The sequence below is a fragment of the Vipera ursinii genome, assembly GCF_947247035.1.
Source record: "Vipera ursinii genome assembly, chromosome: 1".
Classification (NCBI taxonomy): Eukaryota; Metazoa; Chordata; class Lepidosauria; order Squamata; family Viperidae; genus Vipera; species Vipera ursinii.
Window position 1 is genome coordinate 114496372 of NC_139512.1, and position 26071 is coordinate 114522442.

The 26071-nt window shown below is 40.9% G+C and overlaps 1 protein-coding gene across 1 annotated transcript; it reads right to left on the reverse strand.

The window, feature by feature from the left end:
* Window positions 1–1115: 1115 nt before the first annotated feature.
* TMEM132A (transmembrane protein 132A) lies at window positions 1116–24601 on the reverse strand. Its single transcript, XM_083356201.1, has 11 exons — window positions 24351–24601; window positions 11983–12197; window positions 10838–11056; window positions 8808–9208; window positions 8188–8337; window positions 6145–6337; window positions 5918–6061; window positions 4737–4942; window positions 4223–4496; window positions 3417–3608; window positions 1116–2965 (listed from the first exon to the last, which is right to left on the reverse strand). The coding sequence occupies exons 1-11, from the start codon at window positions 24418–24420 to the stop codon at window positions 1781–1783; spliced, it is 3249 nt and encodes a 1082-aa protein (XP_083212327.1). The 5' UTR covers window positions 24421–24601; the 3' UTR covers window positions 1116–1780.
* Between the last annotated feature and the right edge of the window lie 1470 nt (window positions 24602–26071).

Below are 26071 nucleotides of genomic sequence, written 5' to 3' on the forward strand. Positions count from 1 at the left end.
TGTCACCGCAGCAGGAGGAGAAGTGAACCTGGTGCAACTGCTAGTAAGCTTAGGAAAGCAGCAACAGTCATGCAATTTAAACACCAGCTATATCACCCAATATGTTATTGCCCTCAATTTTATTGAGCACTATTGTTAAGTTAGATGCTACACCCTGCATGAAGTTGATTTAGCAGTTCTCATTCCTCACCACCTAGCAGGGCCTGTTAGTACATGTCATAAATCCATCTCTGTGTTTTCCTTTTCTACAAGCTGCCTCCTAGTTGCAAGGTTTGGTAAATAACTAATAGATACAGCAGTGTTTCTCAACCTCCACCATTTTAAGATGCATGGACTTCAATTTCCAGAATTCCATGGCCATCACTGCCTTGGGATGCATCTTAAAATAGATGAAGTTGAGAAACACTGATATAGAGAGTTCTTTGCTAGGAACTAATTTTATACTACAGATCGTCCTCAAATTTGTACCAGAATTTCTCTTTGCTAAGCAAAGTGGTTGTTCAATGTGTCACACTCAATTAGCAAATCTGGCTTTCTCCATTGGCTTTGCTTGTGGGAAGCTGGCTGGGAAATTCGCAAGTGATCACATGACCTCAGCCGTAGTGCAACCATCATAGGAACATGCCGGTTGCCAAGTGCTCAGATTTTGATCAAGTGAGCCTGGGGATGCTACAAGAGTTGCAAATGTGTGAGAACCAGTCATAAATCACTTTTTTCAATGCTATTGTAAGTTGAAGAGTAGCTAAAAGAATGGTTGTAAGTTAAGAATTACCTGTATTTATAGTTTCAAATAGCTTCTTGTAAAGAAAGTTTAAGTGAAGTCAAGCTATTCAGAAGATCTCCTGAATTGCAACAGGGATGACACACAGGCCCTAGGCTAGGATCAAGTCCGCAAACATTCAAAATTAAAGGAATTGTCAGGTGTTTGGACTTAATCTCTACAGCAGAGACAACTACTTCTCTATTACCAAGGAAACACAAATAAATCAGACTGCACAAAAATGACACACATTTCATTTTTAGTTATTATTTATTTTACTTTTTTTTAACAATGTAAGAATTAAAAATCTTCCATAAATAAAGGACTTGCCTGGCAGCCTCCCAATAGTACGGTATAAAATATGAGCAATTGTACAAAAACTCTTAAGGACATCAGGCACACAACCAGGGTGGAAAAGGTCCAGCCAGTGCTCCCTGGAGCTCTGTCCTTGCCCAACTTTGGGGGGGGGTGTCAGGGGATTGGGGGTAAGGGGTAGGGGCAGAGCCCCAGGCTCAGACCACAGGAAGGACAGAAAGACACTCGTTGTTCATATCATAACAATGGACACACACTGGCAATGAAGGTCAACGTAATATGTGAGGTCTTAGATCAGCCCCCTAGATCACCTCCACAGTACATTGCAGCCAGCCTACCTCTCAGCTACTTTCCAGTCTGCAAACTCCTCATCCACACCAAAAGTTTTTTTAGGGGGTAGAGGGAGAAGCAATGAGCACACATGGGCTCTCTTCCCAGGAGGAATGTGCTAGTTCTGCTGAGAGAATAATAGGTGGAGAGAATGCCTCCAACCAGAATGAAAAGGAAGTGGGACTCTAACACAGAGAGCAGCAGAAATATCTCTGGCTCATTTTCTCCTCACAAACTAGTCCAAGGGTGGTGTACTACTGCGGAGAGCCCTTATTTAAAAAGAAGCAGGTAGAGAGTTCAGCTGACTGATCCTAGGAGAGCACCTAAGGGGGTGACCATCTTATTGGTTTGCCCACATGAATGGGCTAGGGCAGATCAGGAGCTACCTCGAATCCTTTCCATGTAGCTGCGCAGCTCATCTGGATCATGCAGCCCCATGTCCTCACAGACCCAACGAATGTCGTCTTCACTGGCTACCAGGATGGACTGAACTACTGGTCCAGAAGCAGGGGGGCTTGGAGCGGAGTTGGACGGTGAAGCAAAGGTCACAAATTCTACACGCTTCCGCCGACCACCCACATCCCTGCCCTCTTTCTTCCTGGACAAGGTGCTGGTCAGTGCTGGGTTCCCTGGTGCAGTCAGGCCCAAATTATTAGCAGAGACCCCTGTTTCTGGCTCTGGTAATGGAGCTGGGGCCTCTGGGGCCAAAGCTTCCAAAGTTCCTTCTGGCCTTGCACAGCAAGAATACCCCTCGTTGGTACTAGAAGGGCCCCGAGGCTGGTCTTTGCAGTGTTGCTTGCACAGATCCAGCTGCCGACTAAGATCCTCCTGATCAGTGCCTAGCCAGACCCAATTGTGAGGCTGCTGGGCAGAAGAGGCTGGACCTGATCCAGCATCAGGAGGTTCCTTGCGCTGATAACGAAGGACAAAGACCACACAGTTGACAAGGAAGATAAAGATGGCCAAACAGAAAACTCCCAGGAGGACATACATTCCAATCTCTAGATCTGTCACCCTTGCAGGTGCCTTCACCATCTCATCTTCCTCCACTTCTTCCACTTGTTCAATATCCTCATAGGAGCTAACACCAGCTCCCTCAAATTTGGTCATCGGCGGCCCTCGTGCTACTGGGCCACGCCTTCTTGAACCTCTGCCATTTTCTGTGATAGCTGCAACGGTCACTGCTTCACCTGACATGGCACCTTCTGCTTGCCGAAAGGGGGCCTTACCATGTAGATGGAGATCTTCTTGCTGTGGGCTCTTAGTGGTCAGGAGATGCCAGCCAAAGTTCACTTCCAGCCATGCTGTCCCCTGAGAAAGGGGAGCCTTATGTTTCCCCTTGCGGCAAGAGTCTGGGGAATGTAGGCTGAGCTGTAGGAGGGACCCCCGGCCTGGGCCTTCAGCAATGATCACTGGGTAAGCATGTTCCTCTTCCAGCCGCACTGATACTACATCAGGATTCAAGGAAGAAAGCAAGAGAGATGCATCCCGTCGGCCATAAAGCTCTCCTGGAGCCAAGGTGTGATCACTGAATACCAACCAGATGCTCAGAACTGCTTCCTGCAGAAAAAAAGAAAAAAAAACTGAAATCTCAATTTGCCTTAAAATAGTAATGGTGGGTTGGGCAAGTTGACCAACAGAGGCATCATTATCCATATTGGTAGCAGATGTAAATCATGCCACCCAACTCGATGAAGCACCTTCCCTTTTACCAAATTTCTATCCCTCTTCTTTGACTACTACACATCATGGCAAGAAAACTCACCATAGAGTGATCCCCTGTCATGCCACCGAAATAAAACAGATTTTGCAAATCTTGGAGAGGACAAGACACACAGATTCTATATTTGAGGATAATTATAACATGACATTTCTATCAAGTCTAACTTTAGCTTAAGCGAGCCATGGAAGGGCAGGTATGAACCCTCAAAATGCAATTTAGTGCTTCTGTAACACATAAGGATGGGAAATTAAATTCATAGTGTTATGAAGGGGTAGAAAAATTCATCACCTGTTTCAGGGAATTCAGAGCAGAAAGTCCCTGGCACATTGCAGTGAAAACATTTGGATGTCCTAGTTCTGCAAACACTGTCAATGATAGACCTGATACCAGATGGGCCTGCAGCTCTGAAACTGAGACTTTCTCTTCTGACACCACCAGAGTCTGTTCCCCCAGGATTGAATCGGAAACAGGAGAACGCACCTGAAGAAAAATAGAGAATATATTGTTATTTCATAAGAAGCTGTATTCTTTGTGATGTCTCTTCTCATCCATCTCAACATCAAGTCATGGTTAACTGAATGGTTAATTTGCCAGCCAAGTGACCAAATAGGGAGAGTGTGTTCCCCTCAGTGACTGACAGATAGATGACAGATGATGGATAGATAATAGATAGATGATAGATAGATAGATAGATAGATAGATAGATAGATAGATAGATAGATAGATAGATAGATGACAGATAGATGATAGATCCAGTAGGCAGGCAGGCAGGCAGGCAGGCAGGCAGGCAGGCAGGCAGGCAGGCAGGCAGGCAGATAGATAACAAATAAAGGCAATAGAGATGCTTACAATGTACAGTATCTTTCATAGATTGCTTGTAAAGCTGTCACATCCCTCTTTCTTCATAACCACACCCACCATATCCCACCATTTCCCCAAACTGGAGACAAAAGCAACATCCATCAGCCTGTGCACAGCACCTGGTTCATCCCTTTGAACAACTATCATCATGCTCCAAGCAAGCTTCTCATCTCATTCCATCCCATCTCATCAAGGAACCACTCAGCCCCCATTTTTTCTCACATGCTCCTTACCTCCACAGAGGTCATTCCTATTTCACGGCCAACCACCACTTTCCCACCTTCCAGTGTTGCTATTCGAGGGTCTTGGATTCTAGCATGCTTCTGCACCAGATGCGAAACATCCAGCAGCCAATCAGAGCTTGGCATATAGGTCAGGTGACGTCCACCCTCTAGAGGGTGAGCCACAAAATGGGTGAGGAAACGGACCCCTGCACGCTGGTATTGGAGCCGACAGCCACGTGCTTTCCTCTCAGCTTCTTCCCCACCCTCTTCTGGTTCTGCTGGACTGTTCAGAGAAGAAATGCAAGGACTTAGCCCATTTACAAAGTGTAAGGCAGTTTTCCCCAATTTAACATCCTCTGGATGAGTTGGAGGTCACAGCTCCCAGTATTCTGTATCAGCATTGGCCTTGATGGTAGGGAATCTAGAAACTGTATTCTGAAAACATCTACAGAGAGCTAAGTTGAGGAAGGATGCCACTCCTTCAACTCATTGTTAGTGACTCTCCTGGAATCATAACACTTACCTCTCAGACACTGGGCCAGATACCCTCCAGCCTCGTATTTGCTCCAAAGAGGTATCGGTTAGTTCAATACGCAAAGGCAGAAGTGGAGCCCAGACAGTAAAGAGTAATGATGCATGCAGACGACGGTGCCAGAAATCCACTCGTACACCCCGTGCCCCTCGGCTCTCTTTTCCTCCTACATAAACAGCATCACATACATCTGATACCTACAGGTGAATTAGAAAACACACTCAGGTCCATAGATGTACATGCAAAGGCCTAAGGAAGTGTTAGAAGAAAGCAAAAATGCCCATACTGATTCCTTAACCCAGTATGGATTTCTCTGGTTTTTTTTCCTCTAGAACAATTCAAGATGGAACCATAATTGGAAATTGCTGTGAGTTCTTATAATCTATCAGTGGGAGATTGAGTCCTTTTGGGTGATATAGAGAAATAAGTTGCAAACTCCACAGAAAATGAGGGAAGTCGCCCATTACCATTGGATATACAGGTATAATTATTTTTCATGAGCTTCAACATTGCTCTGCTTCATTCTATATTTCTCATAGAAATGGTACATGCATGAAAACATGGAGGAAGAACATTTGATGTGGACAAAGATGAAGCTGTGGCCACTGATGTAGACCACTAGAAGGGAGCAGTCTAAAAATATAGCATGAGTTTGCTAGATCAGTGGAATGCCAAGTCTTAAAATGTATGAATAGAAAGGGTAAAATTAAGGTGAGGTGTCATCAAGAAGAACCTACATGGATTAGGAACCAAGATTTCAAAGCATTCCAGGTAATAATGTAGGGTCTGTTTTTCCCACAAATACAGTGGAAATATAAAGTAACACAAACAGGTTATCTGATTTAGAATGGGAACTCTGGCTAAGATTGTACTTGATTACTAATCTCTTCTCTCTGTTTGCACAACAAACTTAAGTCATAAACTAACTGAATCGGCTGGATTTGCTAACATCCTAAATTACAAATGTTAACTATGATTAAAACTAAGTCTGCCTTGTTGTGAGAATGCAACCCCTAAACATTTAACTGAAGTGATTAAGCATGGTTTATAACCCTGAATCTGACTCTCATTTGAGAAATAATTTGGCAATCAGAGGAGAAGAGTGCAGTCTTAATAAGCGTTGCTGATTTTGATTCAGAAGCACATCCTTTATGACAGTATTTGTTTCTCACCTGTAGGACCTGCTTATTAGAGGATTCACACCCCATCTGCTGTGTTACTTCCGATACAGCTCCTCCTGTTTCAACCACAACCAGCCTCACAGGCACAGACTGGGGGATTCCTGTGAGGAGTGCAGTGTTCACAATTTCCTGCTCCTGGAGAGAGTCAAGGGAATTGTGTAAGGCTCCAGTGCTACAAGTTATCCATGAGAAGAAAAACACCAATTTTCAGGCCTTACCTTTACTAATGGAACCAAGGCCCGCACATCTCTCTCTGATACTTGGATCTCCCACACCATCTTGTCCTTCTCAGCCTCAGGATCCTGGCCAGGGTACTCCACTTGCCAAGTAACAGGGCGTGTAGCAGCCAGAGCACCTGTACCATTCTCCACAAGAAAATCCAAATATAGGAACTCTGGAGAATCTGCTGCCCTAAATGGAGAGGTTAGAAGTCAACACTCAAGAGATCAGAGAACCCAGGGAATACTGAGGAGACGACAGAACATCTGCAACAATAACATGTCCACCTCACTTATCTTGATTATCATGGAGCTGAAAGAACTGCATAGCATTCTCTGGTTCAAAAAACAGAACCATTCAGACTTTCTCATATTGCTGACTAGAAAAAAATTGAAAATTTTATGGCAGCTGAACACCTGCAGCTACATAATGGGCACAATATTCAGTTTAAAGGCACAAAAGTACTAGCAATCTTGTCAAATCATCAAGCATGACTACTTAGAAAAGCTATTGAAATGTATAAACTTCCCAATAACTTGAACAAGAAGGTTAACAAACCCTGGTTTCCAGCTTTACATCATACCAAAATAAAACTTTCCTTAATTAACCAACACCATATAAACTTTACAGCAGTCTCATCTGGAATATAATAAACAGCAGCATGTTTCAAAGACCAATGAAAAAATGAGTTCCTCTGAAACTTCCTCAAATCAGACATTTTCATCTGGATAAAAACCCAATCAGAAACTGGCTTTCCAGAATACCAATGACATAGTCCAGTTAGAAATTAGTTCTAGTGTAAACACAAGAGCTCAGTTAGATTAAGTTACCAACAAATCTGGTGGTATAAAAGATCACTTTCACCTCTGAAGATGCCAGCCATAGCTGCTGGTGAAACATCAGAATAATTAGCCCCTAGCCTATTACGACAATGACAATAAAGGTTATCTATCTATTAACCCAGAAACTCAGCACTATTAAATCAATTTCTGATACCTGGAGCAAGATCGATGCAAAGAAATACACAGTAGATGCTGTTTGAAATGCTTCCAAGATCTATGCCCAACCAACCATTCTTGTCCTATTTTTCCATAGTAGGATTCAAGGATGGTGCCAGAATCACACAAATGCCTCTAACAAGCATTTGAGAAATAGATATTTCCTTCCAGGTTTTTCCTATTTCCTGCCTCAGGGATGAGCAATCTGTGGCCTATGGATTGCGTGATCCTCTCTCCACTTTATGACTCTGAGAGTACTCTGAGACTGCAGGACTAAAATTTGATGGCAAAGCCACAATTTTCAACAGAACATCTGCCTGGCTGAGGAATTCTGGGAGTTGAAGTCCACAAGTCATAAAAGGGCCAAGTTTGAAGACCCCTGATCTACGTAGAAAAAGGGAAGAACTTTGAGGCTATCCACCTGGAATCAATACTGTAGGGGAGAAGAACATGAGTGGCTTCTTTGGCTTCTTTGGTTGAGATCCAAGGAAGGAAAAACTAAAATTAATATATTGAGGCAGTTACAGAACTATGCAAACAATCTGAATAGCTCATATAACTGAGTACTGGTTGCACAGCTTTATTTCTAGGGCATTAAAGCTTCTGTGAACAACTTCTGCTCAACAAGATTTTAGTCCTAGTGATGGTGAAGAAGGAAACAGAAGACTAACATCTGTTGGAAAGAGAACTTGTTCCTTCTATCACTAACATAGAATTATGCAAATTAGAACAGTTGTAGGATTATGCAAATTAAGGAGCAATTAACTTTCTCAAACTGTATAGTTGATAAGGGATCCAGTATTCAGCTTCCCTTCAAGCAAAAAGTGAATTGTCCTTTTACAAGGAATGGGAGAGACAGAGTAGATGGAGTCCTAGTTCAGTGCTTTCTTCATAGGTATATGCAGATAAGGGCAAGTTTTCCTTTCAAAAGAAAAACACCTAATGCATTACAGTACAATCTGTTCAGAGGGGCTGCCTGATGCCTCATCCCAAGGTGAACTAAGCAGTTCTGTAGAACAATTATGAGCCTCAAAGGCTACCTACTTCCAGTCCAACCCACTGCCAGAAGATAGACGACAAGTGATCAAAGCGGTGTGGTGTTTGGCACTCTTGAACTTGTCCAGCTTTGCCGTCCAAGCCTCTGGTCTGGTGGGGCGAGCAGCCAGAACCTGTAACCCTTTCTTTACCTTGATTCTGAAAGGAATGACAAGTAAAAAATAAGATGTACAGACGGAGAAGCAAAGACCATCTAGAGTAGACAGCCTCATTGTTAAAGTTAGGATGAGCAAAGAGAAGTCTTCAAAGGATGAGCAGCTTTGGAAGAGATGAAAACTTGCTGCAGAGAACTCATAGAGTAAATGGGCATCAAGAAATCCATAGGCTGCTGTAAATCTCAGCTCTGCCATGAACAAACCAGGCAACCCACTCTCTCACATCTTCAATCTCACCTACAGGAGTTGGCTAAATAATATAGGAGCCCAGAGTCATTGTATATTTCACAATTAAAAAATGTGTGCAATGAACTTGAAACAGTTGAAAACAATATGGTACTTAATTGTTCACAATTATGATTATTTTTCAAGATTGAGTTCACTGTGACTGAAATGACTTTTAAATTCAAAATCCTTTGCCATTCGAATAAGTGGATGGCAACTGTCACTCACCGGAGAGTCAGCAGATCAGCTGTGAAGTTCTGTTGCAGAATGAGAGTGGCAGTGAAAAGCTGTCCTGGGCGCAGGGCTGTGTCTGGTACGCGGACCATCACATTGTCATCCAACCGCACTTCCTGCCGCCGTGGAGGGCTCATCACTCTGATATCCACAGGGCCCACATAGTGCAGCTGCTCCTTGGAGCTTTCTGTACCTGGATGCGGCCTCTGCTGGGCTCGCACATGGGGACACTCTCTGTGTACCTTCCCGGGTAGAGTGGACTCCAGCCTATAGTACAACTCTGCTCTTAGAGTTGGGGTGACTGAATCCTCTGATCTGCGATGAAGAGTGCCAAGTGGAGGAGAGAACCAGTGAGGGGGAAGTTCTAGTTCCACCACACACATGCCCAGGGGAGCCTAGATAGGAAAAAAGAGAAACTCACATGCTATGGACTCATTGTAAAGCTCACCCTCAAGCTATGCAAAGTTTATACAGTGTAATGGCCTGGTCTATCTTGCCTAATTCAACCTACTCTAATAGGCAACAGGTCCCTGAGGAACTGAGACCAATGTCTCTCTCTCTCACACACACACACCTTTCTCATATTTACACTAATGGCTATAATAGCTGGATCATACCTGAAACCTTGTACAGTTGGTACCTTGGTACTCAACTCCTTTGAAACTCATCAGGTTTGGTGCTCAACATGTTTTGTTGCAAAAATTTTGTCCCAGTACTCATCCATTGTTTGGTACTCAACGCACAAGCTAGAACTTGTCAGTCAGGCTGTCTTGTGACTCACTACATTATTTCTTATAGAAAAAATTTGTTTGGTACTCATTGCTTGTTTGGTACTCATCATGCCTCCCAGAGTCAATTAACAATGAGTAAATACATGACATATGTGCTTTACCGCTTAGTTATGGTCTCTGCCCCAATTATCTGCTGCTTTTAGATAGTTTTCTGAAAGCACTCGTCTTACCACTTTAGTGACAATTCTCTTCCTCTCCTCTCCTCTTCCATATTTTGGAGTACAAGCAGTTCTCAACTTACAACCACAACTCAGACCAGAACTTCTATCATTAAGCAATACAGTTGTTAAATAAGTTGTGTCTCATTTTATGACCTTTTTTGCTGCAGTGAAATGATTTCAGCATCTCCCACTGACTTGTTTGTTGGAAGCTCCCTGGGAAGGTGGCAAATGGTGATCATATGACCTCAGGATGCTGCAACAGTTGTAAATATATGCCAGTTGCCAAAAGCCCAAATTTTCATGACATGACCATCAGGGATGTTGCAAACTCTGCAAGCACAAAGACTGGTCGATGTCACTTTTTTCAATGTTGTTATAATGGTTGCTAAATGAATGGTCAGAAATCAAGGACCAGCTGTAGTGCTGCTCAGGACAATGGGATCAGCACATAACAAACAGTAAACATTCCACATGAAAAATTGACACTTGTTATTATACACACCTAGCATAAATATCCTGGCACTAAGCTTGGAATCAATTTTCTTGCACAAAGAAAGGCATTTTATGCAAGATGAAAAAAGAAGGAATTACTCCATGCCTTCTCCTTTGTGGGTGAGGGGTGGGAGGATTTAGACGGACAAATACATTTGAGAAAAGAAAGGTATGCTGCAGACCAGTCAGATGCTTTGAATGATACAGTACTTCTGTTTTAAGTGAGGTTTACAAGAAGAATGCTATTATTTAATATTTAACTATGTTAATATTTAATGCTTAAATATCAACCTTTTCTGCTCTAGAATCATGGATCCTGTGATTAACTGCAGGGCTCTTTACCATGAAGATCATATCAGAGGCTTGTAAAATTAATATAGACATTTGTCCACAATCTCTTAGAACCTCCAAGCAACTTGCACCTCATAATTTCTACTTACTTCCGCATATTTACCTCCATTGTCTTCAACAGAATGCAGCCAAACAGCCATAGCAGAGCTTTATTTTCCATGGCATCCGAGAGCCATGTACTTAGTTCCTCCACAATTTGTGAGAGTATAAACATATGTACTGTACCTACCTGAAGGTGACAGGCCCGATGCACAGCCTGGGCCTGATGGAAGACATGCAGGCTGACGCAAGGCAGGGGCTGTCGTTTTGACATCCAATCCTGCCCTTGGAGGTGAAAAAGAACACGAGCGTATGGCTCATGAGGAGATACTGTGCCTTCAATGGATACAGCACGGATGTCCCAGGTAGTAGAGACATCTGTGAACTGGGAATTATCTGTTGGAAATTCCTGGAGAGAAAAGGAAATCTGAATTCAGAGTAGAATCTCATTGAATAAATTCAGGGAAGAATGGAACTCAGCACCATTCCATTTCTTACACAGGGAATCCTCAGTGTGGTGCCCTTGGGTAGCTCACTTGGTAACTATCAGGTTTCCTGCCCCATTTTTTAAAAAAACAAACAAACAACACCATATAAATAGTAAGCTAGTCAGTTACAAAGGCAAGTGGCAGCCTCTAGCATCATTCTATTTCACAAGCATGAGACTGGATCCGATGTGGATGCTATAAGCATTTTTAGAAAAGAAATACAATTGGTAGCTGCAATTTTTTATGTTGTTAAAAGCAACATTCATTTTTAAAAAAGATAAAACTAAGCAGAAGAAATTAGCAACAGCAATAGCACTTAGACATGTACCACCCTATAGTCCTTTACAGCCCTCTCTGAGCGCTTTACAATGTCAGCATATTGCCACCAACAATCTGGCTCCTCATTTTTATTGACTTTGGAAGGATGGAAGGCTGAGTCCACCTTGAGCCCTGTCTGGATCAAACTCCAGATTGTGGGTAGAGTTAGCCTGCAATACTGCATTCTAACCACTGTGCTACGATTGTGACATCAATGGTGTCCATTCCTGACCACAGGGACATCAGAATGTCAAAATATTACATTGTAACATCACATAAGTCCCACCAAATTTATGTTTTTGTTGTAAATCATGTTTTGACATTTTCCCCCTTGCCTCCCCTCCCCCCTCCTGTTGGGGGAATCCTGAAAAAGGATGTAACAAAACACAAAGTCACCCATTTGGGCCACATGGTGGATATTTTATGTGAGTTCCCATGGTACGTTTCTAAAGTTCTAAATATGACTCAAGGGTTGTGGTTTCTGTTTTACATTAAAGCATCTCTCTAAACAATTATAAGGCTAATTTACCTGCTGGGCAGTGAAAGGAAGGTAGGTAGCCTGGATACTGGGTTTTCCTGCAAGTCGACGATGAAGGAAGAGGAACGTCTCTGAGTGAGAGCTGAAGGAAGCATTTCCTGGTGAGTAACGGTCAGTACGCTGAAGACGGAAATACTCTGAGCCATTGAGTACTTTTAATTCAGCTGGCAAATACACCGAGTCAGGAGGATCAGATTCACAATCCACTGCAAACAGGAGAACTATGCCCATCAACATCAGATATGTAACTCCCTCACTCCATAGACATTTACGTTTGTGACCCCATTCCCACTCCCAATCCTGGAGGGAAAGGCTAAGCTCATTTTGACAAAACTAAGAACTCAGACTTGGATCAGAGATAATCAACTAGTCCCCAAAGGAACTATCTCCGGCTCCAATTACTCTAACGTGCTAAAAAAGAAACAATAATTCATCTGTACAAGTTTGTATCAGCGTTGTTCAGTGCACTCTCAAACAACAAAGTATGGCTTCAAGAATAGCCAGTATCTTGGCTGCAGTTATCTGACAAAGAGATATGGACCACTCTGTTTGTTGTAGTTTAATTAGAGGCTGAATTTTTGCAGCCCAAATACTATACCTTTCTGCAAACAACCAACCATCTAAGGGTGTGGATTGATCCCTCATCATGAAAGTCTATCTGTATAGTTGTTAAGATTCAACACTGACTTAGTATAATACTCAGTACGCTGAAGATGGAAATTCTCTGAGCCATTGAGTACTTTTAATTTAGTTGGTGAATCTGACAAATGACTGATGGCTTCTCCTATTGGTCTAATTCAGTACCATGGAGAGCACCATGTTGTAACTGTACTGTGTTGTCATCATCCTCGTTGTCGTCATCATCATCATGTTTTGCTATTGATGATCTTTATATTAGAATGTCCATAATATGTTATGGGTTTTAATAGCTTTAGGATTTTAAAAAACTAGATAATATTTCATTATATTTAAATAGCAATAGCACTTAGACTTATATACCACTTCATAGTGCTTTACAACACTCTCAAAACAGTTTAGAGTCCTCATGTTGCCCCACCAACAATCTGGGTCCTCATTTTACCAACCTCAGAAGGCTGGAAGGCTGAGTCAACCTTGATCTGGTCAGGATCGAACTCCTGGCAGTGGAATGCAGAGCTAGCCTGCAATACTGCATTCTAACCACTGTGCCACCACAGGTCAAAGTTTATTCATGCTTTGGATTCTGCTATCAATGAAAAATAGGTTACAAATTTTGTGAATAAACATATACTTAAATGAATAAGAAAAAATAAGAATGAATGAAATTATTGTTATTACTATTGAGATTTCATATATTTTAAGATATTCACAAATTTACTTTATTCATTTCCTACATATTATTTCAAGCTTTCAAAGAAGTATATTGAGAGTGATCTAATGTTTACTTTTTAGTGAGTTTTCTTGCTCCTTTTTACATAGCTCTGTAGTTCTGCAAATGTTTTTTAATAAGTATTTTATTAAGTTTTTATAGTTACAAATCTTTAGTGCTTAATAAACAAAGTGTTGTCTGGGTTCACATATTTAACATTAATAGTAATACAACTTCCATTTCTACTCTCTACTCCATTTTTCCAGCCATTTGTAGAAATTATCTCATGTTTGGAAATATTCTGGAACTTCTTTCCCTTTCATTTTCAATGTAAGTCTATCCATTTCTGCACAATCCAAAATTTTCTTAATTATGCCTTCTTCTGATGGTGTTTCTTCATTTTTCCAATATTGTGCAAATGCAATTCTCGCTGCTGTTAATGCATGTAATATTAAATACCGTATATACCTTTTTTGTCATAGTTCTCTGTAATTATACCTAGAAGAAATAATTCTGGCTTAAAATCTACATGTTTTCTTAATATTTTCTGTAACCACATGTGTATTTTTGACCAAACATTTTTTTGCTTTAGGGCATGTCCACCAAACGTGATAGTACGTGCCTGGCTTTTGTCTACATTTCCAACAATTACTAGACATGTTCTTAAACATTTTTGCTAATCTTGCAGGTGGTAGATACCTTCTATAAAACATTTTATATTGATTTTCTTTATAATTAGCTGCCCTTGTTATTTTATACTTTCTTTCCCACAAGTTTTGCCATTTTTCTAATTCTACATTGTGTCCAAAATTTTTTGCCCAAGTTATCATTGTTTCTTTAACTTGTTCATCTTCCATCTTCAGGTTTAACCCAAAATTTATAGTTTCTTAATGAGTTTTTCATCTGATGACAATAGTATCTGGTCAAACACTGTTTGATCTTTATAAAACCATATGTTTTAACATCTTTTTCGTATCTCATTTGCATTTGCAAGTGTGGCCATCATGATAGCTGAATACCCTGTTCTTCCAGTTCTTGTTTAGTTTGTAATTTCCCATTAGTATTCAAAATGTCTTTGTATGTCACAAAGTTTCTCATAGTTGATTAAATTTGGGTGCACAAAGACTTCCATTGTCGAGATCCATCCTGGTATTTTAATATAAATTTTCATTTTTATCTTTTCCCATGTCAAACGCAAGGCATTTCTTATATAATGATATTGAAAGTATTTATGGATTTTATTCTTCCCATACCATAGAAAGGCATGCCATCCAAGCTGTAGGTCATGTCCTTCTAGGTATAGTAGTCTTTTGTATCTAAGGGTTATCCACTCTTTTAGTCATGTTAATGCCGCTGCTTGATAGTATTATAGAACCCAGTCTGGTAGCCCATATCCTCTGTTTTCTTTTGCTTCTTGTAGCAATTTCAGTCTTATGCTGGCTTTTTCCCCTTGCCAGATTAATTTCAAAATCAATGAATTTAACTCATTAAAAAAATCTCTAATGTTATAGGTATTGTTTGGAATAGGAAAAGTAGTTTTGGTAAAATATTCATTTTCACTGTCGCTATTCTTCCCAAGATTGATAATTGTAAATTTTTCCATCTTTCCAAATCTGATTTTGTTTTAATAGTTTAGGATAATTATCTTCTTTTAATGTCACACACCTTGCTGTTAAGTATATCCCCGGGTATTTAACTTTCTTAACTTTCTCCGGAGATCTGTTTTTTCTGACAATTGATTTTTTTTGTCTATCTGAAAGATTTTTAACTATCACTTTAGTCTTATCTCTATTTATTTTCAATCCTGCTACTTCTCTAAATTCTTCAATCTTTGCCAATAATTTAGGGGTTGTCTACAAGGTATCTTCTAAACAAATGCCAAATTGTCCACAAATGCTTGTAATTTATATTTTTCATCTTTTATCTCCATACCTTTAATTTCTGGGTCCTGTCTAACATTTCTATTCATCACTTCCAGAGTTAAAATAAATAATAATGCAGATAATGGACACCCTTGTCTTGTGCCTTTCTTAATGTTAAAATTCTCTGTAAAATCTCCATTTACAATTAATTACTTTGGCTATTTGTCTATAATAAATTGTTTTAATTATATTTATAGTTTTCTCCAAAGTTCATATAGCTTAATTTTTGTACCATAAATTGCTAAATTGACATTATCAAAAGCTTTCTGTGCATCTAAAAAAAATAATGCCAAAATGGATGCATTTTGTAATATTCCAAAGTATCTAAGATCATTCTTAGATTGTTCTTTGTCTTGTTGGTAAAAATCCATTTTGATCTGGATGTATAAATTCACTAAAAAATCTCTTTAGTCTTTCTGCTTGTAGTTCTGCAAATCTTGAAGTTCCCTCAAATCTGTCATTAACTCTTAGGAATTGCATTATTTTGATTGACTAAACAAAGGGACTTACCTTCTGAATATTGAAATTGGTAAGCAATGACTATTAAATTTTATATAAACAAGTGTCTTGAATTTAATTGGTCTTTTCTCAATTATGTGTGCATTATTCAGGGAGTAAATCCTAATGAAGAAGCTTAACCTTCTTCAGAGAAAGTATCCGTAGGATTGTATTATAAAGTGAATTACTGTTGTATTCTACAGTGCAGCCTAATTGTAACTGCACTAGTAAAAGAATCTGTAGCGCAATTTTACAATGGACTTCTTTGGAAAATGGCTTGCAGATTACTGTGATCAGTTACCGGAGGCACACTGAATGTACAAAATGATAGCATTACACATGCAGGTTTTTTAAACAAAAAATATTCAGTTACAACAATCAGGAAATCAAGGTAGCTGACATGGAGACTTCCCTTCATTTTATTTCAAAAATGACAATCCTGCAAGATATTCTATGTGGAGAGAGGATGACTGGCTCAAAGTCACCCAGTAACTTTACATGGCTAAGATTAGAATGCAACCTGGGTCTTAACAATACTAGCTCTTAGATCTTTGGTGTCCCATACATGTTCCACTTATAAGTGAAAATAGGCTATAAAGCATCCTTCCTATCCTCTTGTATCATTCTGATTGAATTGAGGCCAGATTAAGTCACACTTAAATCAGGCCTACTGAACTAAATGAAATTTAGGTCAATGGGCTAATTTAAGGTCAGCTGATTTCAATGAATTCCATCTAAGCATGGCCAAGGGACTGCTCTTGAATTGTGCTACTAGCTATTTTAAATCCTTAGCTCTTTTATAATGCTATGCTATTTTGTCAAAAGTTGCCTATGGGGAAGTTGAAATGTTTTCAGGATGAAGGATTTTAAAAGATTAAGCAACCCAATAGTACAAGAAAAATCAAATCCTGCTGTAAGATACAGTTATTTGCACTACCTAAGGCCAACAAATCTGCCTTTATGATTCACAGAAAGGCACAGTATAAACATCACGTTTCTATTTCAGGTGTTTGCATTTTGCTTTTCCCACTTCCTATTAGAAATTCAATTCTCATCCTGCTCAGAATTCTCTGGACACCCACAGCTTGATAAAAAGTAAATGCAGGCAACATCTGATGAGGGAAGGGGATGAAAGCTGAATAAATGAATAACATCAAGGCTGTGTATTTCCAAACTATCCTTTCCAGTTCCCTGATTTTAGAAGCTGTTTTGTAAGAAACAGATGTGAACCTGTTGGGAGGTAAGAAAGAAACCTTTGAAACAGCCAGGACTCAAACATACCCAGTAGCCCACAGCTGGACTACAGCCAACTAAAGCTGTAGTACAAGAGGCTGGGAAAACATAGATGAAGAATAACTGCACCTTTGGCGTCTAGTCATGCCGGCCACATGACCACGGAGACGTCCTCAGACAAGCGCTGGCTCTTTGGCTTTGAAAAGGAGATGAACACCGGCCCCTAGAGTCAGAAATGACTAGCACGCATGTGCGGGGGAACCTTTACCTTTACTAACATTATTTTTGGTAATTATGGAACCCAGTATACTTTTAAGGGGAAGTGGGAATGTCTGAAGAGTATGGTAAGGAGAGAGGCTCTCTTATAGAAATTTATTTCATTTCTTGAATAATAAAAACTATTATGACAATTTACTCTTTGAAAGGGCAAGTGATTTTGACCTCCATAATTGATTTAATCTTCTAGTTCATCCCCCATACAGGATAACTGAAGAGGTCTGTCTACAATCCCTTCAAGTCTTAAAGTGTGGTTGACAAGTGCTTATAAACAGACATCTGGTTAGGAAAGATTATAAACTTCTCACATGGGTCTTCCAGAATATGGGCAGAGTGAGGGGGAGGACAATTGTGTCAATATGGCAGGGGACCAGGCAGTTCTGTCCCTCTTCATATGTGTGTAATGCATAAGATAAAAAGGATGTTAAAAAGGAATGAGACTTCAGTTATCTGATCACACCTGCCATTTTAACTGTCCTTTAGACAACCCTGGATACAGCAACAATTATACTTTGAGATTTAGAGATAGGGGTACCTGTTTTCCATGAAAATTCCATATGGCATGAGAACAGACTAACAGAATAACAAAGTTGAAAGGGACTAATCCAATCATCTGCTCAAGCAAAATTCCCTGTACCATTTCAGACAACTGGCTGTCCAATCTCTTCTTAAAAATCTCCAGTGATGGAGCACCCACAACTTCTGAAGGCAAGCTGTTCCACTGGTTAATTGTCCTCACTGTCAGGAAATTTCTCCTTAGGTTGCTTCTCTCTTTGATAAGTTTCCATCCATTGCTTCTTATCCTGCCTTCAGGTGCTTTGGAGAATAGGTTGACTCCCTCTACTTTGTGACCATCCCTTAGATATTGAAAGACTGGTGTCATGTCATTCCTAGTCTTTCTCTCTATTAGACTAGACATGTCCAGTTCCTGCAACCGTTCTCCATTATCTTTTAGCCTCCAATCCCTTAATCATTTTTGCTGCTCTTCTCCACACTCTTTCTATTCCAAGTGTGGTCTTACCAAGGTATAATTAAGTAATACTTATACTTCATGTGATCTAAATTCTGTTCCTCTGTTAATACAGCCCAGGACTGCATTGGCTTTTTTGTGGTACATTGCTGGCTCATATTTAAATGGACATTCACTAAGACTCCTAGATTCCTCTCAGAGCAGACCACTCTGGCATAACAACTGGTTTACAGATGTGAAAGACCAATTTCAATGATTCCCTTCACAGCTTCACACCTCTCTCCATCGCTAGTGATTTCCTGATGTCTTGAGATAGTTTTCCATAGAAATGATAGCATCTGTCACCCCTTATTTTGTAATCTACAGAATTCCCCAAAATTGTCATGTTGAATTTTGATAGCAAGTGGAGGTATAATCTCACATTGTTCCAAACAAAATGACTATAAATAAAGGTTTAAGCTTACGTTTAGGTTTAATGCAGCAAGAATAGCTTAAATCCAAAGCTTAACTTCTAAAAAAAGACATTCCCAAATAAATGTTGTTATACCCACTTTGGTGATGGCCTTATGCTGTTATTCTGACAACCTCAAAAGACTACCAATCAAGATTATCTTTGGCTCATCAATAAGTGCTGTTAGACTGATGGATATGGGGAAAGGTCTCCTAAATATCCTTTCTAAAAACAAAACAAGGCAAAATTCTGAAGACACAATTATTCCTGTTTAGTTTTTTAAATGTTGATATATTTTTGTTTTTTCATTTTTAAAATTGGAACTCTTAACTATTAATTTCAATTATTCATCCACATTCTCTGCCCTCAATAGATGCTTTGTAGTCATCTAAATTGCTTTGAGAAGACAAGGTATCCAGAAAGATGGGTTAAAATATTTTATACAAATAGTAAATTGACCTTGGCCCATCACTAAATAATTGATGGTAAAGAGAGTTTGTGTGATCTTGAACAATGTTTTTACTTTGTAGGCTGAATAATCAAAATCAAATGAGTAAAAAAAAATTAAGTTCCAGTCAAAATATGGTTGATCAGGTTAAATTTCGCAGAGCAAATTTGTAATTTATTCAACAGTCACTTAGCTATTTCTACTTAAAACTCCCAGATCTCAGCAGACAAACCTGTTTCACAATTCACTTGATGCTTACAATGAATTTACCAAATGGTCCTTCCAATGTTTGTAGTTCAAAATTGCTAGTCCTGGCTTTCTTATCTGCTTGGTAATGTACTTTATCCAGTTTTCCTCATTTTCTGATCAACACCTCGGTTTCACTTGGGTTTTCTGTTCCAAGCAGCCATTTTATTTTTTCTGGATGCGCAATGGAGTAATAGGGAGTTTCTTGGAGGGTCTCTACTCCCCCTCCCCCAATCATTTGAAACAGTAATATTCAACTAGACTTGAGTTTTGAGTGTTGGGATGTTCCCAAATTCCAACAATGTTGAAACTGATAAGGATGTTGTTTTAATTAACTGAAATCTAATGAAGTGCTCTATGAATTACGTGTCTGGCAAAAGGTAGCATTTTCCTAGCAGTGAAGCAGCCATATGTGGAGAATATGTATATATGAGGTAGATGTTCTAATAGAAAAACATTGGCATAATGTGAAGTACATATTTTACACTGGTGATTTAGAATCTTTCCACTGTTGATTTCCTGCATTTTTCTTCTTTTTCAGATATAATAACATATCCAGCTTTAATAGTTGAAACAAAAACTAGGCATACCATATCTAAGATTGAAACATCCTAAAGGACACCTAGATGGCATGAAAGATTTACAGAAAATTCTTGAGGTCTCTTACCATCTAGTGCAGTGTTTCCTAAACTGTGAGATGAATCTCCCCTAGGGAGATGCAGACAAAGTCCAGAAAAGGTATGAAGAACCTTTTAGTTTATTACAATAAATCCACTATTTTCAAAGTTTCATTGTATTGACTTCTTGTCCATTTTATTCTGGTGTCTGGATTTTTAAGGGAGTGTCATGGCAAAAAGTTTAGGAATCCCTGATCTAGTGTATCTGGAATTTTGAAGCTCAGATATCATAACCAAATAAAATCTTCTGGATCCTATGAACAGAATGGAATAGGAATAGGAATAGGAATAGAATTAGAAATAAATAGAAATAGAAATAGAAATAGAAATAGAATAGGAATAGAATAGGAATAGAATTAGAATTATCATATTAAATCTGCTATCTTTTTAGTGCCACTTCTTGGATTAAAGTATCAAACAATGCATAACCATTACAGTTGTGTCCATGGACATGAACAATTAAAAGGAGTTTCTATATAATCAGGAAAAACCCATCCTTATTATTAAGAATCAGGCAAGTTATAATATGTGAAAGACATACGGTATGCTAAACTTCAGGTGTGGTACATGTCCATGTGCAAAGTTGTAATCCATAAATGGGTTATGCTCATGCCCATTACACCACATCACCTCCATGCTCAAATATTTTATGCCTACTTATCCACTGCAGCTAACATCCCTTGAAATGGAAAGGTACAGAGCAATGCAATGTAGACTTACATTTATTTACAACTACCTTCCCAACCACTAAATTAATGCTTTTCTATGTTTGTCCAGTTTAGGAGTAGAATAATAGAATCATACTGCTGGAATGAAACCTGGGACTTATTTATTCCTACCCATTGCTTGACACAGCAAGATATACCATAACTGCACCATCCATGATGCTTGGTCATTTAGCCATTTTTAAAATGCCTTCCACAGAAGTGATCTTGCCATCTCCTCAAGCAGTTTGTTCTATTGTTGAACAATTTATATTTTCAGAAAGGCTTTCCTGACAGTTAGTCAAAGACTACCTCCCTGCAATTTCCAGCTATTAGGTTACCTTCTGCTCTCAGGAGAAATAAGATGGTCATTGACATATTCAGAAACTCAGATAAAGCAGGTGTGCATGCATTTAGCATCCCCTCAGGTGGAAACCAGTGTTAAAAAGCAGTTGAAAAGCCAACTTGAGAATAATAGGCGTCTTTCAAGGAACTGAATATTAGCCTGATTAAAAAGTCATTAAGGCAGAGATTATCATTGGTGACTACTGTAGTCTTGCTATCTATGCATTAGCTTTGGAACCGATACTGTATATGTCTTAATACCAGAGACTGGGCAACAAGAGAAGTTGATGCCTGTGGGAATCCCAAGACATTTGGCTAATCCATGATAGAGACAAAGTGCCAGACTAGCAAATTCTAGCTCATCTGAGGGTTTTCTGTTCCTGAATGAAAGCTGAAAATCCCTGTCCTCTAGCATCCAGCACTACTATAAATGTGACATCTTAGCTCAAAAAATAAGAATCCCCCCATTTTGAAAGACAAGACACATCCAAATATATTTATGTGGGGGGTTTCCCCCCTGAAAACTAAAAACAGTAGACTAACTCCTAAACAGCCTTTTCAGCTTTCCAAACTGTTGCAGGAGATGTATTCACTAAAATTGTGTGGCTATTAATATAAATTACATCACTACATTTTTGACCATAGAAAACCATGAGTTAAACTGGCTGTCTATATGATCCTATCCTCAATTTATGCCAGTTGAGCAAGGATAAGAAAGGATCCACATTTCACTTATTATATTGAGGTTAGTGGCCAGAGGCACAGTGGGAAAGTGCTCGGTCTAACAATGAATTTCTCTCACACATGCACACACACAAATCTGTATCAATGGTTATAATGCAACCTCCATAAAACATCTTTTGCTATCTCCACCTGCTCCTCTGTCTGACGTGAGGGCAGAACAGCAAACAAATACCTCCCCCTCTGATCTAGAGAACAATCAGTCCATTAAAAGATGCTGAACCCCATGGGCGCCCTTTATCAAAGCTACCCCAGGTTGTGTGTTACAGGATTTCCTTCTGAAGAAGCAGCAGATGGTTGAGAGATACCATGACATCACCCCCTGCCCTGTTAGGTTCCAGAAAGGGGAATGACAGGGAAGGACCAAGGGACTCTTTACCAGTCTGGTTTCCTCCTCCCCTGGGCTGTGACCTCTGACACCTTTCCTCCCTTTCTATGCAAATTACTGTTTCTTCATCTATTTTCCCCTCATCAGCTTGACACGGTGATCCAGCCACAGGCTTCCACTTCATGTTAAGAATGAAGTATCTCCTTTGCAACAGATTTTAGGTCCATCTCTCACAGAATGCCTGCTTTCTCTCCTCCCCCTCTGTTGGCCATAAGAAAAACCTTTCATATGCCATCTTGCACAACACAATTTCCTTTGGCGAAATGGCTCTCCATTTCACAATCACAGCAAAATCAGGTACGACTGGCAAATATATCCCTCTCTCCCCAATTGAATACACCCTCTTCGAGGTTTCAGGCAATAATAAACTTTCCTGCTTACCTTATAAGCTTGCTTTTAAGAAGAGAACCAGGAGGATTGATTCAGTACTATAAAATGGACCCAATAGCTTTTAGCCCCAAAATGTCTTTCATTCAAACCAACATAGGGTATAATCTGTGGTTTGGAACAAGGATCTCACATAGGCCACCTTTGTGCAAAATAATGCTGAAAATATTATTGGGAAGTATTTCCATATATTTAATTCTTCAGTATTGTGGAGGCAACTATATTTGGATGTAATCCTGATCATTGGTATTGGGATGCAGGTTGGCTATATACCTTTTGTTTATATGACTTCAGAGAGGGCTCAGAAATCAATTAAGACTGTAGTGAGAACCCAGGAATGTAGCTTGTTGTCTCTAGGCTCTTATAACAATTTATACTAAAAGAGAAACAAATAAAGGGTAGCAAATATATAAGCTTTTCTGAGCCTCTTTATCGCCCCCATGTGTGAACTTCAGTGCTGAATGGTCATTCTAGCCCGGGAAGATTAATATTGTAGTCCAGCACCTCTGGAGGGCATCTGGAAGGGAAGGGTGCTCTACTACCCAAATCCAGGGTCTTGTCTTAATTCTTAAAACACTCCTGAGCACAGTTGCCTGAGAAATTGCTTAAACTGCTGTTGGTAACTACACGAGCGCTTATCCTCACTAGAAGAGCTGTAAATATAAATAAGGAGGGTTTGAATTATTTTTTTCTGGATTGCTTTGAAAGAGAAGAATGCATGGAGTGAAGTCAGAGAGCAGCAAATAGGTCAACGATAATCATGTTTGAAGAGCTTTTCAAACCATCTTTCATGAGCTTTTCAGCCAGCTGGAGAGCCAGACGGAGTATTTTCGGGGCGCAGAAAGGCACAGCTGTATTTGCTTTTCTGGCGAATTTTATTTCCCGAGGGAAGCAGCGTCCCTTTCCCTTCTCCGAGACTGGGAGGAGGGGAGGAGAGACTCTCTCCACGGGGACTGACCCTGCCCTGCTGAAAGGGGGGTGGGGGGGGGAGGCGTGGACTACGGAAGCTAATTGAATCATAGAGATCCCAAACGTCTCCTTTGCCTTTCAAGGTAAATTTAACCCCCGTCTTGCAGCTGGGGGAATTGCATCTCCAAGATCTCAGCAGCTCTCTCAGGAAAAACCCGCGACTGCAGGTAAAGAAGGTGGCGGGAACTTGCGTGGGGAAAAGAATTAAAAATCCCGCAGCATCGGGGGATGCACCGGTTGCGGGGAGGGGGGAGGTCCAACCTGGAAAAAAAACCCGCGGGGAAACCTCTGGGCTTTGGCAAACCGCCGGAGGGCCCCTTCTTTACGATCCGTGCCCAGGAGTCCGAGAGGGGGAGCCCACGGCGAAGAGCCCCAGCTGCTCAGTCTACGTTCTCTCTCTCTCTCTCTCTCTCTCTCTCTCACACACACACACACACAAAGCCGCCGCCGCGCAGACGGGTTCAGTGTTTCCATGGTGATCACCCGGGAGCGCGGGATAGTTTTCGGGAGCCGAAGCCAAAGGGATTCCCTTACCCAACAAGTCTCAGAGGTGGCCGAGATCGGAAGAGCCGAATTGGCCGATTCCCGTCAAAACGAGAGACTCCCCCCTTTACGCACGCAAACGAACACTTCTCCCCTGCCGGAACCCGAAGTCCGAAACCTTCCCGAGGAAGGATCGGCCCCTTTAAGCTTAGGAGGACAGAGCCCGGGGGAAGTTTCCCACCGCCGCCAGCCAGACGAACCACCGGGACTCACCTCTGGGAGGGCGCAAGAAAAGAATCGCCAAGACCAGCCAGAGCCCGGGGGCGGCGCGGCTGGAGCCCATTCTGCCGGACCCGACCCGCCTCTCTCCCTCCGCTCAGATGCCCACTCGCGCTGCTGCCGGACGCAGGTCCATCCCCACCGGACCCGGCTGCCCGGCGCGGTTGCAGAACTCGGCTTCGGGCAAGCGCCCGTCCGTGCGCGTCCTCTCCCCTCGCTGCTCCAATCGCACCACGCAGCCCGTCCCGATAGTTGCTGAAGCGGTGAGGTGTCGTTGCTGTTGCTGCCGCCGCCGCCAGGCTATTCAGACAATAGAGATAGGCGAGCGGAGGAGGGGAGCGGAGCACATGGGCTCCGCTCCTGCCCGGATGCCTGCTGGGTCCTAGAAGGCCTCTGTCGACAGCCGAGGAGACTCAGCCGTCCCGTTTGCCGCGCCTCCCCGGGACCAGGCCAGCGGCTTGGGCAGAAATGGATGGAGATCGGAGCCAGGCGGGGTCGCGGCGACGGTGGCAGAAAAGGAGAGAGAGAAAGTAAAGAGAAGAGCCGCGTCTAATGAAAAAAAAAATCACTTGTGATAACAAAAGAAAAAAAAAGAAAAAAGACCAACAGATGTCTGGATACTCACTCTCATGTCCTAAGCAGGAGCTTGCAAGAACTGAAAGAGGACTTTACTGACAGACAGCTCTAACGAAAATGATGCCCGTCTGTCACAAAGAATCAGAAGCCAATGACTGAAGAACAATATTTATTTATTTATTTTAATTCCATTTATATCCCCCCCCTTCTCCGAAGACTCAGGGCGGCTTACAAGCTTAGCAGTAGCCTTCATTCTATGTATATGCCTGCTTATTAGGGCTTTTTCACACACACACCAAGCGGCATTATTACAAAGTCAGCTTAATTGCCCCCAACAATCTGGGTCCTCATTTTACCTACCTCGGAAGGATGGAAGGCTGAGTCAACCTTGAGCCTGGTGGGATGCGAACCTGCACTGATTGCAGGCAGCTGGTGTTACTTAAGGAGGCATCAGCCCACTGCTCCACCAAGGGGCCCCAAGCTCTCCTTTGCAAAGCCGCTCTTTTCCTAAATCAAGAAAGATCACCAGCAACTGGGATTGCAGTAAAATTTGGAAATTCCTCCGGCCTTTGTCAAGTTGAAGAAGTCCTTTAGATGTGTTGAGACTGCTGCTCCTGTAATTCTTACTAATATGGATTATGTATCATGAACCTCACTACATCTGGAGGGCATTAAGTTGGATAAGACTGGTCTTTAGCGTTCTAGCAATACATAATAATAATAATTCACTGGTTTGGCACAAGACACTACATAATAATGTATGTTAATCTGGTTTTGACATAGCTTGTAGGAATTTTCCCTCCTATGATTTCCTTCCTTGAATGCACTTTGCATTTATATTGCTGGGTGGTTGTTTTTACAAAATAGTCATTAAAAGAAATTGCATATTTAACATAGTGGCAATGTTTCAAGTATAGTCCTAAATTATGGTTTGTTACACCAAAGACAATAGACTGGCTTCATGATAAACTGTTATGTAAGTCAAAGTAGATCTGGGGGGATTAAAATGGCCCACTAAAACATAATACCATGAAACTCAGGAAATTCTTCAATTCAATAACCTGAGTGTTTCAACTCACTCTTTAATTCTAGGAGTTGGCAAATGGGGGAAAGCTGCTCATTCACTTCACTTAACAATA